The sequence below is a fragment of the Camelina sativa genome, chromosome 4 (genome assembly GCF_030686135.1).
Source record: "Camelina sativa cultivar CO46 ecotype springtype chromosome 4, ASM3068613v1".
NCBI lineage: Eukaryota > Viridiplantae > Streptophyta > Magnoliopsida > Brassicales > Brassicaceae > Camelina > Camelina sativa.
This window is the reverse complement of record NC_141883.1, coordinates 5,053,813-5,069,707: the sequence shown is the minus strand read 5'-3', so window position 1 is coordinate 5,069,707 and position 15,895 is coordinate 5,053,813. Positions and strand designations below refer to the sequence as shown.

Here is a 15,895-nt window from a genome sequence, read left to right as displayed (position 1 = left end):
GATAATTTCCTAAACTTTTGTAATTATATGTGGTTTACAACGACAAATGAACCCTTAAAGTATATGGTGTTTCATGGTAAACCTTGAATATGATGAAAATTGTTATGACAATTCTTTCTTTCAATTAGTTATATAATATTTTTGTTGTTAACAAATATCATATTTATTTTTATTTGAAAATTTATAAATAATAATATAGTTATTTTGATTTTTTTAATTATTTTTAATTATAAAATTTTAACTGAAATAAGTTTTCCCATAAAGATAAGCAAACATGTCTATCAAGATAATCCACAAAAAACAAACACACACAAATGACAATAGTTGTACCGAGGAAAAAACAAGTTTTACTAAGTTCTCCAAATAAGAAACTAAGTCCGAGAACCCTCACTATCAAACCAGCTCCTACTCGAATTTTTCTTCTTTTTCCTGCGTCCATGTTCTCCGGCTGATGGAATCCTTTTTGTTGGTTTTCTTCCTCTTTTTGTGACATAAAACTTAGGAAGAAAAATCTTAGCACGTACATCGTCAGGGACCATCCACATAGACATGATAGGAACTGGATATATCGTCCTCGAATACCCCAATGCCCACTGCTCCATCCAATAGTACTTACTGCACAAGTCATGCAGTTGGATCTCATTACCGGCGTTCCTTGCTGCTTCCATCGCAGCAGCAATTGCATGCACACACGGATATCTGTCAATATCAAATTGTTTACAGTAGCACGTTTTCCTTCTCAGATCAACCACATAACTACTACCATCAACTCCAGTCACGCTGTATTCCAGAAAATAGCTGTTTAGTTCAGTCACTGGTAAGAGCTTTGCTTCAGAACACCTTGTGTGCATCAGTGTCTCAACAAAAGGGACTAGTTTCTGCTCTTTTGGAGTCTCTAAGGATATCTTCCTGTATTTGTTAAACCATTCAGCCACTTTACTAACAATCGCATCAATCATTGGTAATAACGGGTATGCCCTTGCAAATCGAAAGACACAATTGATAGATTCAACCGTATTAGTGGTGTCTATGTTGTATCTAGCTCCTGGAAAATAACATCGAGCCCATTTGTTCTGTCCTACATGATTATCAAGATAAGTACTTGCAGCTGGATACCTTCTGATAAAATCAGCATAGAGTTTCTCAAACTCTGGCTCTGTGTAAGCCTTAGCACATTCCATGAACTTTGTCGCAACTAAATCCTTGTTCACGTTTTTGCAGCTCAATTTAACATTCTGGGAAAAATGATAAATACAATACCCATGATGAGATAACGGGTACACCGTATTTATTGACTTGATTAGGCTTTGATTTCTATCAGAACAGAAGACCAGTTCAGGACAATCTGGTACAACTGATTTCAATTTGCTGAAAAACCAGGTCCAACTTGTATCTTTCTCACCATCAACTACACCAAATGCAATCGGATAATGGTGATGATCCGGATCTTGAGCTGTAGCCACGATTAGTACTCCACCATAGACATTTTTAATACTTGTTGCATCAACAATGATCAACTTTCTCATAGCTTTGAAGCCTTCAATGCACGCTCCCAAGGCGATGAACAAGTACTTAAACCTCTGTGCTTCATCCAATTCAACAAATGAAATTGTACCTGAGTTCATTGTCTGCAGCATGTGCATATAACAATGCACCAACTTAAAACTATCCTCTGGAGTACCGCGAAGATCATATGCAGCTAGTTTTTTTCCTCTATTTGTGGTCGAGTAAGACACTTTAACACCAACTCTTGATTGAACCAAAGGGATGAGATTTTTGGGAGTTGGAGTGTCTATCAAACATGGGTAATCTTCACGCAAAACTGATGCAACTAAATGTGGTGTGCCTCTCCTTTTTCTCCTCATTGTACTTGTATCTGACCTCAAGCACGTATGCGTCTTGTTGTAAGTTCTGACCGAGAAACTGTCTGAATTCCCATTCCTCGCAGCTCGTAAAGACCACTTGAAACCCCTTTTAAATTCACAGCATTTAACCACAAACAACATAGTATCCGACTTCACAATAACAAACTCAAAACAGTTCTTGTGTGCAGCTTTTTCAACTAAATCTTTAACTGCTTGCTTGCTTTCAAATTCTTGACGTAAAGTCAAATCCAAACCATCTTCCCATTCACGATTTACAATTGGTGTGACCTCAGAACCTTCAATCATATCACAGTTATCTGCTATTGCTCGTTCTTCAGACTGTTCTTGATAAAGAACCATGTTCCCATCACTATTCTCCATCATCTCAAAACGTTCAGACGGCTCACCTTCATACATCGTGTTCTCATATGTCGCTCTACTACTTGAAATCAACTCCTCATTAAGTGAACAACCTACAGTCCCTCGACTTTGCTCATCCCCCTGATTTATTTCAACATCATTCACGACTTCCACATGCAAAACTTGGAATTGATCTGGATTCATTTCCAAATAACACATCAGATCATCATCATCATGTATGTGTATCGGTCTCTTAGGATGCACTGATTCGGGAACGTAACTCAATTTCAGCTCAGTCATAGTTTCATCAACCTTCGCCTTTCTGCATATTTTCTGCACCAATGCAGAATAACTGACCTCTTCAATAGATGTCTCCATTCTAAAAGATTGATGAACTTTTTCTCTTGAAATCCATCTTAGTTCATTTTCCCTTGTTGCATAATATCCACCGTAATCAAAAACGATGATTATCCGACGATTATTATTCATTGTGCCTGAAATAAAATAAAAAACTCACATTGGAACCTCTGTCGTGTAAATAGTATTACCAAGTTGTACCAAAATTGTATCAGTTGTACCCGTTTAAGTTGTACCAAACTATTACCAGTTGTACCCGTATCAGTTATACCTAGTCTACCAGTTGTACTACATCGACTCCACAAAATCACTATTTATTTCGGAATATTTTTACGATTCAGTTCGAATGAAGTGTTACAATCCACTTAGTATGCGACCCATTTCGACACTAATACAAATGAGAATAAATTGAATGAGCATTCAAGGTATATATCCTAATTGCTTTAGGATGAACCTCAAGAACCCTAATTGCATTAGTAAATAAATGTAAGAATATCACATGAATCTTCTGCTTTGCTTTGCTGTTTGCTTCAATCCCAATCTTTTGCTTTCGTTTGGAATCAAATCGATTTCTATGGACTCGATTTGTATCGATTGGAAGGGGAGAGAAGCAACAATGGGGGAGCGGGGACGAGATCGGGAGAAAGAGGGGAGAGAGAGGGGAGAGAGAAGGAATCGGATTGGTGGAGAAAAATTGATGGGGTTCACATGTTTTTCTTTTTAAAATTTTATGATTTATTAAATAAAAGGTTAGGGGTAAAAATGAGATATGTTGGTCAACCCTTTGTCAAAGGGTACTTAGACCACAAAAGGGTATTAATAAATAAACTTTTGATTGCAAGGGTATTATAGAGTTTGGTCCTATATTTATATAGATTTTATGTCGGTGAATATAGAGAAGAGTAAAGTAACCATAGTTTTTCAATCAATCGTAAATAATATTTTATGTTGTATTTGTCATGAACACCCATCACATTTCTAGGAGATCGATTGAGTGACTAGGATTCCTAGTCGCTATAGTGTTTATGAAAAAAAAAGTGAGGGAGTCTCAAAAAAATTATAACGCTAGCTATTAGTTGATGTATTATCTTCTAAATCCAATTTTGTTAAAACAATTTAAAATTTGTACATTCTAATCAGTTATTACATCCATACACATAGTGTGTGGATAACCTAATACGCCATACGAATACGCACATATAATTGCAAAAGTGTAGAGATAAAGCAAGAGACATTATTTAACATATAGTCATTGATAATGAAATGGGAATTAATAAAATATGGATACGGTTTTGAAAAATTTCGTCAGTTTTTGGATAAAAATAGAAAACGAAGTATATTACAAGAGTTTTGAAAAAAAATTTGGTCGTCAAACACTATATAACATAGGGTTTTATCATTAAATTTAGTTTTTGACGACGGTTTTAATTAGTCATAATCCAGAAAACAAGTACAATACTATTACTACTAAACTAACTTACTAAGTATATTGTACATATAACATGTCGAAGTTGTAGTTGAAGGCACCTTTAATCTTTCTGTTGTAACACTTGTTTCTAAAATCAGAAGTTTTAGCAAAAGAATTAAAAACTAATAGCATTCTGAAGTGGTATATATGTTGAATATTATGGACACGGAGAGACGAACTGTTCGTCAATAACAAAAGAACCAGACTGTCTATAATCAAAAGACATGATCATGCATCCTATTTTAAAATCTTGTTGTTAACATCTAAACTCGTTAGTTTGGTCATTGGTGTTAACTCTAACTTACATGTAATCATGAAGTCATGATCATGGTATATTTTTATAATTCAGTAGGCATGACCACACGAAAACTTGCGATCATATACGTACTATTTTTATATATCGGTATCAAAACTATAAAACCTAAAGATATATTGGTATATGTTTATAGTTAATTTCCTTACAGAAAAGAGTAGGACGACTTGAAACTAACTTCGGAAGATCGAAATTCCAGCCAACACCCTGATTCAGCTATGGCTGAAGCCAGTCCCAATCGTCCCCCTCCTTTTCCCCCCTACCCTCTTGATTCCAATCCCTTTTCTTCTCTGTCTGACTTTCCTCCCCTTTCCCCAAATTCTATTTTTCCCTCTTCTCAATCTCCCCTCCAATACTCTCCTCAAAATGTTTGCATTGAGCCTGAGAGAGTGGTCCTAGCGCTCCCTGTCCAACATAAATCAACTCCTGTGGTGGTGAACCCCCAGGCTCAAGCCCTCCTTGACATTTACAATCAAACTTTGAAACTCAACCCTAGATCTAGTAACAGTGCTACAGTACCTTTCAAGGTTGCAGCTCAAACTGATGGCCTATTACCACGACCTCTGCCAAAGGTTACTCGACGAGTAATTGGTCAAGAAAAATCACTAACAGCCTCTCCAATCTCCATGAAGCCTCACCAAGCTTTCGAACCTTCTTCAGTAAGCACCTCCGGAACTGGATCTGGATCTCCCCAAGCTGATTCAGTTACTATCCAAACTAACTGTTCCCCTACTTCCCTCCCACCCTTGCTCCCAAGTCTACACTCGATTATCCCCACCCTCCTTTCGCAAACAGAACCCTCGCCAGAACCCTCTCTTGAATCCTCTCCTGAACCCTCTCCTGAAGCTCAACTACAGAACCCTCCCCTTTCTTCTGCCCCAACTCATCTAAAACCTCCACTACAACCTTTTTCTGCTCCAACTCATCTTCATCCTCCTTCTACTGCCCTCCCAGAGCCTGTAACGATGGCCCAGAAGCTTAAAAAGGTCTCCGACAGATCGCTTCAGCGACTTGCTCCTCCTACTTACTCCTCTGAAGGGAAACCTAGAATTGTCATCCCAGACTCAGTGTTCGAAGAAGGAGCACAAATTGATAAAGACTTTATCATAGGTAGGTTTAAAGGAAGACTTCCAACTTACAAGCATATCCAGAGCGTCCTCAGTCACATGTGGAGACGCGGACAACGGCTTGAGGTGCATTTGAATCACGCCAATAACTCCATGCTAGTAAGGCTACCAAATGAGTATATTCGAACCAAGGTCCTCTAGAAGAAGCTATGGTATATAGGAGAATGTATGTTCCTTGTTGCTCAGTGGGACTCTACTGGTGGTGCAAAAACTGACTTGGATGCTATCCCCATTTGGGCACATCTTAAAGGCATGCCCTTCGACCTAATGCACCAAAAAGGGATAAGTCTAGTGGCGGGCCTGGTTGGTGAACCAAAAGAAATGGATGAATTCACACGCAACTTGGTCAGTATCTCTGAAGCACATGTTAAGGTGGAAAGGAACCTAAATCAACCATTACCTTCTTCGGTTGAAATTGAACGATCAAATGGTGAAGTCATCACCATTGCAGTCGAATACCCTTGGATCCCTCCCACATGCTCTCATTGTAAGGGGATCGGACATGTTGTTCGTTACTGCCCTAGTGTTGCCCCAACCTGGACTCCTGCACAAAATCCAAAACCAGCGTCAAATAGAAGAAGTAATGATCCTTCTATAAAGGGTAAAGAACATGCGGTTACTTCTCCCACTACTACTGCTCCTGCGGCGGTTGATATGGCGGGTTGTTCCAGTGACCCTGCAAAGACTCCCTCAGCCCTGACAAACCACAACAACAATGTCACTCCATCAAAAACTGCCTCAATCCAGCCTTCTAAAAATTCTTCTCCTGCACCAATGGATATTTCCACCTCACCCTTGCCTCTGTCAAAGGCAACTGTCTCCAACCCTTTTGAAGTCCTTGCTGAACCAGTCTACCATATAAACCCACCCCCTCCACCTTCCTCCACAACTTCATCTAATCCGCATCCCACCCCCTCCCCTAACCCTTCCATTGTTTCCTCACCCCCGCTGGAACCTGCAAAAACTACCCCTTCTCTATCTGTGGTGTCTCATCCCCCCCCCATGGGGGAGACTCCTCACCGCTCCTAAATCCACCCCTAACCCTTAACCATGTATATACAACCATTTTTTTGGAACATCCGAGGTCTAAACGATCTGGATAAACATCGACCTTTTTCTAACTGGCTTGAAACCCATAAGCCTCTTTTTGGTGCTATCTTAGAAACCCATATCAAGGAACCAAATTTGAACAGAGTTATGAACCTTACCTGTCTTGGTTGGCAATTTGTCTCTAACCATGCTTCTGATCCGGATGGTAGAGTAATCATCGTGTGGAAATCTCCTGCCAATATTATGGTTCTTCATCAATCGAGGCATATGATAACCACTGAAGTCACAATTCAGGGAGGGCATAGATTTATCATCACAGCTCTATATGCTCCTAACTTAGGAGACGAACGAATTGACCTCTGGTGTGAGTTGATCAACCTTCAACAAAGACTCCAGTTGGATTCACAACCTTGGCTTCTTGGAGGGGATTTCAACCAAATCATCCATCCAGCTGAGCACTCAAACCCGAATGTTGATCACTGGTCCTCGCGTATGATAGAACTTCGCGATTGCCTCCTGCAAATGGAGCTGTTTGATCTCCGTCATCAAGGTCCCTTCTTCACCTGGTCCAATAAAAATCCCTCAAACCCTATAGCAAAAAAACTAGATCGACTGCTAGTTAACAACCATTGGCTAGCTTTATACCCCAATAGTGTGGCTTCCTTCCTGGCTTCTGAAGTTTCTGATCATTCGCCTTGTCTTCTCAACCTGGAAACCTCCCTCCCGTGTGCTGGCACCAAACCTTTCAAATTCTTTAACTTCCTAACCTCTCATCCCCAATTCCTCCAAACGATTGAGACTGCATGGATCTTGGCTGGAACTTTACATCCCTTGGAAACAAGTTTAGCTGTTTTGAGTGCTAAACAGAAAACAATAAAGCGAGATATTAAAACACTTTCCAGAGATAATTTTTCGGATATTCAGACTCAAGTGCGAGAGGCTAACCTTTTATTAAACAATGTGCAGGTACAAGAGATGGCCACACCTTCTTCTGCCCTATTCCAACAAGAACGTGCTCTTCACACTCGATGGGAATTCCTCAGAAAGATTGAAGAAGCCTATTTCAAACAAAGATCTCGTATCAACTGGTTAAAAGAAGGGGACTTGAACACATCTTACTTTCATCGAGTGACTTTAACCAGAAACGCCTTCAATGCCATAAGATCCTTCTCCTCGACTTCAGGCACTATGGTGGATGACCCTCTAGAAATGAGTCGAATAGCAGTAGCACACTTCCAATCCATTCTTGGTCCCCACTCTCTGCCACCAATCGCTGTCTCTCTTAACTGGCTTCAAAGTATTATCCAATACCGTTGTTCCCCTGAGCTGAAACAAACAATGATAAAGCTTCCCACATCAGAAGAGATTAAGAGAGTAATGTTTAAAATTAATGGGAATAAGGCTCCAGGCCCTGATGGGTTCACCTCAAATTTCTACAAGACTGCTTGGGAAATTCTTGGCTCGGATGTTACTGGTAGCATTATGCAGTTCTTTCATTCAGCTTTCCTCCCGGCGGCTGTAAATGCAACTATCCTAGCCCTGATTCCCAAGTCCCCTGGTGCTTCTCTTATCTCGGACTTCAGACCCATATCCTGCTTGAATACCCTTTATAAAGTCATCTCAAAGCTCCTTGTCTCAAGGTTGAAGCATGTTCTCCCTGACCTGATTCAAAAGAACCAAACTGCATTCATTAAAGGAAGGTTGTTAGTTGAGAATACACTGTTAGCTGCAGACTTGGTCAATGGATATCAAAAAGAAAAAGGACCTAAGCGTATCACTATCAAAGTAGACATTGCAAAAGCGTTTGATACGGTTGGATGGGAATTTATATTCGGTTGTTTGCGAGGAATAGAAGTCCCTGGACTTTACCTAAGGTGGCTAAAAGCGTGTGTCTGTACTCCGTCTTTTTCTGTGGGCTTCAATGGGTCTGTACACGGCTACTTTAAAGGATGTAGAGGTTTGCGACAGGGAGATCCACTCTCACCCTACCTCTTTGTCCTTGTCATGAATTGTTTATCAGTCATGTTAGATAAAGCAGCTGAGGAGGGTAAATTCAAATATCACTACAAATGTCAGAGGTTAAAACTCACGCACCTGTGCTTTGCTGATGACCTTTTAATTTTTACTGATGGATCCCTTTCTTCTGTACTAAGTGTCCTCCAAGTACTAAAATCATTCGAAGAGGCCTCAGGACTTGCGATCAGTCTCCCCAAAACAAGTTTCTTTGCATTCGGACTGCATCAGCCTGAAATTGATCAAATCAAGGCAGCATCATGCATTGCTCATGGCCAACTCCCTATACGCTATTTGGGTATTCCTCTATGCACCAAAAAACTTACGCTGCTTGACTGTGCTCCTCTCATTCAGCGTGTGAAAACAAAACTCAATAGCTGGTCGACCAGAACTCTCTCTTTTGCAGGCCGGTTGCAAATGCTAAATACTGTCATAGCTGGTATCACAAATTTCTGGTGCTCTGCATTGGTGCTGCCAAAGAAATGTATCGACACTTTGAACTCTCTTTGTGGAATGTTCTTATGGAAGGGTTGCCTTGAGGGACACCATTCAGCGTGAGTTGCTTGGAGCACGGTTGTCACTGCAAAATCAGAAGGAGGGTTAGGCATACGAGATCTAAAAAAGTGGAACAAGGCTTGTCTAGTTAAACTTATCTGGCTGCTTTTCTTTAGATATGGGTCGATTTGGGTAGCTTGGTTCAAAGAAGCTGTCCTTGCTGGTAACTTGAGCAATTTCTGGGTCAGGAAACCAAATAGCCAGCACTCTTGGATAGCGAAAAAACTTTTAAAGATAAGAGAAGAAGCTTACCCTTGGATAATGGTGAAGCTAGGAAATGGACGAAAGTGTCGCTTCTGGTCAGATCGTTGGTGTAAGCTAGGGCGAATGAGCGACTCCTTGAGTGGGGATCTGTCTATAGGTATTCCCAAAAGTGCAGTCCTGGCGGATCTATGGAGAAGAGGGAACTGGAGATTACCACCTGCAAGGTCGGAGGCCCAAGTTAGTTATCAAGCTGAATTATCGGCTCTACAACTAACGGAGGAAGAAGACTCTCATACCTGGTGGATTAATGATCGAGTGAAGGACAGTCACTCAACCGGTAGGATCTGTTCAGCGCTAGGTGAAGAGTTGCCTTTGGTGCCGTGGCATAAGATTGTTTGGACCTCCGGAGGAATCCCCAAACACAATTTTTTAACTTGGTTGGTTGTATTGAACAGGTGCCCAACTCGTGACCGACTTTTGCAATGGGGATTGCAGGTTGACTCCCGCTGTTTACTCTGCGCGATTGGATCTGAAAGCCGTGATCATCTTTTCTTCAACTGCCCATACAGCTGGTCGCTATGGAGCAAGATCTCTCGCCGCTGCAACCATAACTCTGCACCTTCCTGGACTGGAACAATGAACGGTCTCATCAACTACAAAGGCTCCCGTGAAGCAAGGAAACTCCTACTAATCGCCTGGCAGGCACTGATATACTTCCTTTGGACTGAACGGAATCACAGGTTGCATCGAAACTGTTTTAAGCCAGCTGATCATCTCCTCCATCAGGTTGATCAGCTTGTGCGAAACAAAGCCCTTAGCTTCCGTGATTCCAACCCAACTCTCACCTCCACTCTGCTTGGCCTCTGGTTCGCTGGATCGCACAACTGAAAGGAATGTTACAAAACCCTAATCTCTCGACCTTTTGCGATCTCACCGAAGAGTCATCTCTCACATTCAATGGAAAAAGACAAAGGTGGTTTGAAACGGTTTAATTGCCACCCGTTTTCTTTTGGTTCAATCGTAACTATCATGGTTCACTTCTGGTTCATTTTTGGTTTCTTCTCAATGGATATTTTGTAATCGATTATATTTAATTGGGCTTCCAGTATTGGGCTCTCTAGCCCTGTAAACATTTTATATCTCTGTTTTTCAATTTGAATACCGTTTAACAAAATAAAAAAAAATAAAAAAAGAGTAGGACCACTAAAATAATTGGACATAGAGATCGGGCCATACTGATACACAACACACGCAGGTGTACACAAGATAATCGTTATCATTTCCAAATTTTTGTCATACATAAAAATATGTATATATATATATATATATATATATCTACTAATTATATATATATATATATATATATATGTATGTATTGTAGGGAAAACAAGAGCATATTTACAAAAGAATATTCGATTTTGCATTTTTCATATTTTTTTTGATGGGTCTGTGTGTATACATGACATCATTGGACAATGTTGATGTAACCTTGAATATGTTTTTTCACTTTAATGTTTATCTCTTTTCTTTTGTTATCCACCTTTAATATTATCTTTATATAAATTATGTCTATAGCTAGTTGGAGATTAGCATACAGCATAAACAATTAAAAAATTTGAACACTTTTCATCATATATAATATTTGTGAATTAAAATGGCTACGGGGTTAGTTAGAAATTTTAATAATGGTCTTAATTAAACACTTAAAGTTTCAAAACAAAATTATGTATTGATGTGTAATGTGTATGGTACTCACTATCTATAAAATTATCTACCATCACAAATACGTGAATAGTTGAATGGGTTTTTGCATTGCGGCCATGCAAAGTCCTATGGACCATCTCCATGTGTGTCCCACGTGATAAACGGGTCCCAATTATTCTCTCTTTGTTTCATTTTTTTTTCTTTTTTTTGGTATATCTTTGTCAATTTTGTTCACAACAGTTGGGACTTGGGAACAATGTCCACTAGTTGAAGCTAGAAGTGGCGTTTAACCACACGAAACTAAGTATGTATATTAGGCTTTTTAGCAAACTAATCAAACCGAAGTCTAACCAAACTAAAAGAGAAGCAAATCCGAAAACATGTTTTTAAGAATTCTCAATGTCTCATCTTGTTTAGCTATTATTTTTGGTCGAACCCGATACTTTCACTACATAATATATTCCAAAGAAAAAGAATTTCAGAGTACAGAGAACCATCATATTAATGGAATCTGTCATAGAATTTAGCTTTAAGTAAATTTTGATGATGAATATATAGTTCAAAGACAAACAAACATATTACTCACCACTAAAATTTAACCATTCCTCTAACTAAATAATCAACCATATATATTCATTATCTTTTAAAACAAATTGAATATATGTAAAATATAAGACACAACCGATCACCATAAACATACTCTAACCCAGCAAAATGACTTTGGTTAAGGATTATTTATATATATTCTTACTAAATCTAAAATAATCCAATATAAAACCAAAGTTAAATTATTTCTCTAAAAATATAACTACTTTTTCGTACATTAATGTAATTTAAAATATTATTCTATGTGAATGTAATTTGTGAAGTCTTGTTGTTTTCCCAAATTTATGTATTTATTATACGAATAATGGGACATAACCTCCAATGGAAAAATATATAAAAAGGGCATTTCTCAAAATTTCTTATTTTGAAAATCATCAATAATAAATAATAATATGTAGTTTAATAGTTTTTACTAATATTGTCGATGTATATGCAAACAACATTTTACCTTTTTTCATCAATGATTTATCTACGGTAAGGTATCAACTGATCCTTAGATGCAGACTAAAATTTCTCAATCTTTCCTGAGAGTGTTGTACATTCTTCAGTGTTTCACTCATATTTATATATTGCATATTGTATGTTTTTAACATTTAAAAGTTAGTATTATTTTTTATAAATCATTATAATTATTATTATTATATATTTTTATACATATATATATATATATATGTTTTTGTAATCATATTGATGATATTTGAAAGTAGAAATATAAATTTTTTAATAATATATTACAAATTGTTAATTTTGTAATAATTTTTAGTAAACACATTGTAGTTGTACTAATGATTGCGGCACAAGAAAATGTTTTACTAAAATTCAAGAGATGGAGGTAAAAATAAATAAAACCGTATATATAAATTTGGAGAAATGTTTTATTCCAAGAACAAAATTTGCAAGACAAACTAGTATTTCGATAATCATCATTTATCAATTGAGCTTGATGAATATTTGGTAAATCTCAACTATGAAAATCAAATTATTGTATAGTTAAAGCAATTAATGTTGCTATAAATCTTTTATGTTTGTATTTATATTTCTAAAGTATTTTTTCTTAACTGTTATATTTGGTTGGGTTTAAATAAAAGTGAAAATTTTGTAAAAGAGTAAGTCTAAAAAATATACTTCATGTGTCAGGGAAGGTTGTAAAACAAAGCTCAATAACTTTTTGGTAGAAATACTTTTTTTGTGATACTCATTTTAAAAAGTACTCCCTTTTTGAATATTTTTATTTTTATCTTATTTTACACAATTACAATATGTTAAAATATTTTTTAGAATTTTTTTTAGGTTTAGGTTCTCTATTTTATATTTAGGATATAGTTTTGAGGGGGTAGAGTTTAGTATTTGGAGTCTACGCCTTAGAGTTTAGTTATTTTATACATAGAAAAGTGGTATTTTTGAAAATAGACAACGTGAAATGGTATTTTTTTAAAAATGACTTAAGAAAAGAGGTATTTTTGAAAATCTCTGTTATGTTTTGTGTAGGATAAGTTTCAGTTCGAATAGACTTTTTCTTTGTGATTTTCTAATAAAAAATTATACGTTCTGGACCTTCTGGTATCAAAAAAGGTTTTAAAATAAAAGCCAACTTAAATAGGAAAACATATAAATTTTAAATGGTTTGATGAAATGGCTAATGTATTGTATATTAGTATTCATTTTTTTGCAGCTCTCTAGAAAGGGATATTGCCTTGTCCACCTCGTAACTGAGTCTTAGGTTAGATGGGAGTTCATCTAGAAATTTTAAATTCTACCAAGCGAAAAAATCTCATTGTCCGCTCTAGCATAACGGCTACTTCTTCTCTGAAATAAGAAATACAACACAAGTGTGTATTAACAGATATCCGACAATCGACAATAGTCCCAAACCGAGAAAATGTTACAAAACATTGTACTGGTGTGCTTCGTAGACAAATTCCCAACCACAATTGTGTTTTGCGATGCCATTGAAGAAAATTTTGTCACCGTTCCACCATTCACCATAAATGTATTGAATCATACTAGGGTTTAGTCACTATTCAAAATACCAAACCCATTTATGTTAGAGGGCTTAGTAGTAACAATAATAAGGTACAAGGAAGAATACTTTACTTAATTGAGAAGTACTAATCTATGATTAAGTATACATTCCAAAGCTTTTTTTTGTAAATGAGTAAGTCTAAAAAATATACTTTTATGTATCACAGAAGGTTTAAAAACAAAGCTACCCTGCATCATTCTCTGTCCAGGTTAATGGAGAATTAGCCGGCTATTTCAATAGCAAGCGAGGTCTTCGTCAAGGCTGCTCACTCAGTCTTTATCTGTTTGTTATATGTATGAACGTCCTCTCTCATAAATTGGACAAGGCTGCAGGAAACAACGTATTTGGCTACCACCCTCACTGTAAACACATGAAGCTCACCCACCTATACTTTGCAGACGATTTACTAGTCTTTGTGGATGGGACAAGGTCATCTATAACCGGTGTTCTGCAGGTTTTTGATGATTTTGCTGCTCATTCGGATCTCAAAGTCAGTATAGAAAAATCAACAATTTACACGACTGGTGTTACGATGGAGGATAGAGAGGACATACTACAGCACTTCCCTTTCGAATATGGTTCCATGCCGGTGCGATATCTCTGGTTACCACTGCTACCAAAAAGAATGTCTTCTGCTGATTATACGCATGAAGATCGGTTCATGGACCGCAAGGGTGCTCTCCTTCGCGGGGAGGCTCCAACTCATCTGTTCGGTCATCATAAGCATCACAAACTTTTGGATTTGAGCCTTTCGATTACCAAAAGCCTGCATCAGAGAGATTGATCAGTTGTGTTCTGCATTTCTATGGTCCGGTCCTTCATTGAATGCCAAAAAAAAAAGGTTGCTTGGTCTAAGGTCTGTCTTCCAAATAGTGAAGGTGTTTTAGGCCTTCGCTCAATAGAAGAAGCAAATAAGGTGTCTGTTCTCAAGCTGATATGGAGACTACTCTCTGCAAAAGATTCATTATGGATAAATTGGGTAAAACACTACCTCATTCGTAGCGGATCTATCTGGACAGATAAAGCTAGTTCCACAAGTGGATCATGGATTTGGAAGAAACTTTTGAAATTTAAAGAGATGGCTAAACAGTTTCATAGAGTGGAAGCGCATAATGGAGAAAATACATCCTTCTGGTTTGATGACTGGTCCTCCCTGGGTCGTCTTTATGAGTCTCTAGGAGAAAGAGGTTGTATAACTATGGGCATACCATCTTCGAGCACTCTGGCCGAAGTTATGGCTATGACTAGACCGCGACAACATCGATCGGTTCTTCTTAATTTGGTTGAAGAGGAGATACAGAACTTTCAGTCCACACGGGCTACTGGAGAACAAGATGTTGCTCTATGGAAAGGTCAGAACAACCATTACCGCAACCAGTTCACAACGAAAGCTACTTGGCACCATATACACGCAGCTAAACCCACAATGGAGAACTATCGAGCCATCTGGTTTCCCAATACCACACCTAAATATGCGTTCATCACTTGGTTGGTGGTAAAAAACAGGATAGCAACGGGAGAAAGAATCCATAAATGAAATCCTAATGCACTCACAAGTTGCATCTTTTGCAGGAATTCTATGGAGACTAGAGAGAATCTATTCTTCACTTGTCAGTTCTCACAACAAGTGTGGGAGGCGCTCGTTAAAAGGTTACTCTCGGATAAATACTTTACACACTGGAAGGAGGTCATGGTTCTACTAGCAGGCAATACATTGGACAAGACAACACGATTCCTAGTGGGATATGCTTTTCAGAACACCATTCACTCAATATGGAGAGAAAGGAACGACCGATGTCACGGTGAGCAACCTTCGACAGTGGAACGCCTAGTCAAACTCATAGATAAGAACGTTTGTAATCAGGTGAGTACAACAAGAGAGGGTGGAGGTCATAGTATCCAAGTTTGGTTTGGAGCAAGACTTTATTAAGCATGTTCTTTAATTTTTTTTTTTGAAAATGTTAAGACCACCTTTATAACACGTTTATTTTTTCTTTGAATATAATTTAACATTAGATTCAAAAATAAAAATAAAGCTCAATTAAAACTTTTGTAGACTGTTCAAACATTTGTTGTGTAAATTTTTGTAGGCTAATCTTTAATATATGTTTTGCAAACTTTGTTTGGTAAAATGTTTATGTTTTTGTGCAAATTTTTGTAGGATAAATTTGAGTTTGAGTAAACTTTTGTTTTGTGATTTTCCAATAAAAAAATTATACGTTTTGGTATCAAAAAAGTTTAGAAAACAAA

At 37.7% G+C, this 15,895-nt stretch overlaps 2 protein-coding genes across 2 annotated transcripts; one reads left to right on the top strand and one right to left on the bottom strand.

The window, feature by feature from the left end:
• Positions 1–371: 371 nt before the first annotated feature.
• On the bottom strand, positions 372–2,553 carry LOC147945415 (uncharacterized). Its single transcript, XM_087509241.1, has 2 exons — positions 2,538–2,553; positions 372–2,419 (listed from the first exon to the last, which is right to left on the bottom strand). Exons 1-2 carry the CDS (start codon positions 2,551–2,553, stop codon positions 372–374), a joined length of 2,064 nt encoding a protein of 687 aa, XP_087365367.1.
• Positions 2,554–14,723: 12,170 nt separating this feature from the next.
• LOC147945414 (uncharacterized) lies at positions 14,724–15,747 on the top strand. Its single transcript, XM_087509240.1, has 3 exons — positions 14,724–15,133; positions 15,218–15,509; positions 15,736–15,747. Exons 1-3 carry the CDS (start codon positions 14,724–14,726, stop codon positions 15,745–15,747), a joined length of 714 nt encoding a protein of 237 aa, XP_087365366.1.
• The last annotated feature ends 148 nt before the right edge of the window (positions 15,748–15,895 follow it).

Coding starts and splice junctions, on each gene's coding strand:
- LOC147945414 (XM_087509240.1), top strand. CDS start 14,724: ATGGCTAAACAGTTTCATAGAGTGGAAGCGCATAATGGAGAAAATACA. Junction 15,134..15,217: donor AAATATGCGTTCATCACTTG/GTTGGTGGTAAA, acceptor CATCTTTTGCAG/GAATTCTATGGAGACTAGAG.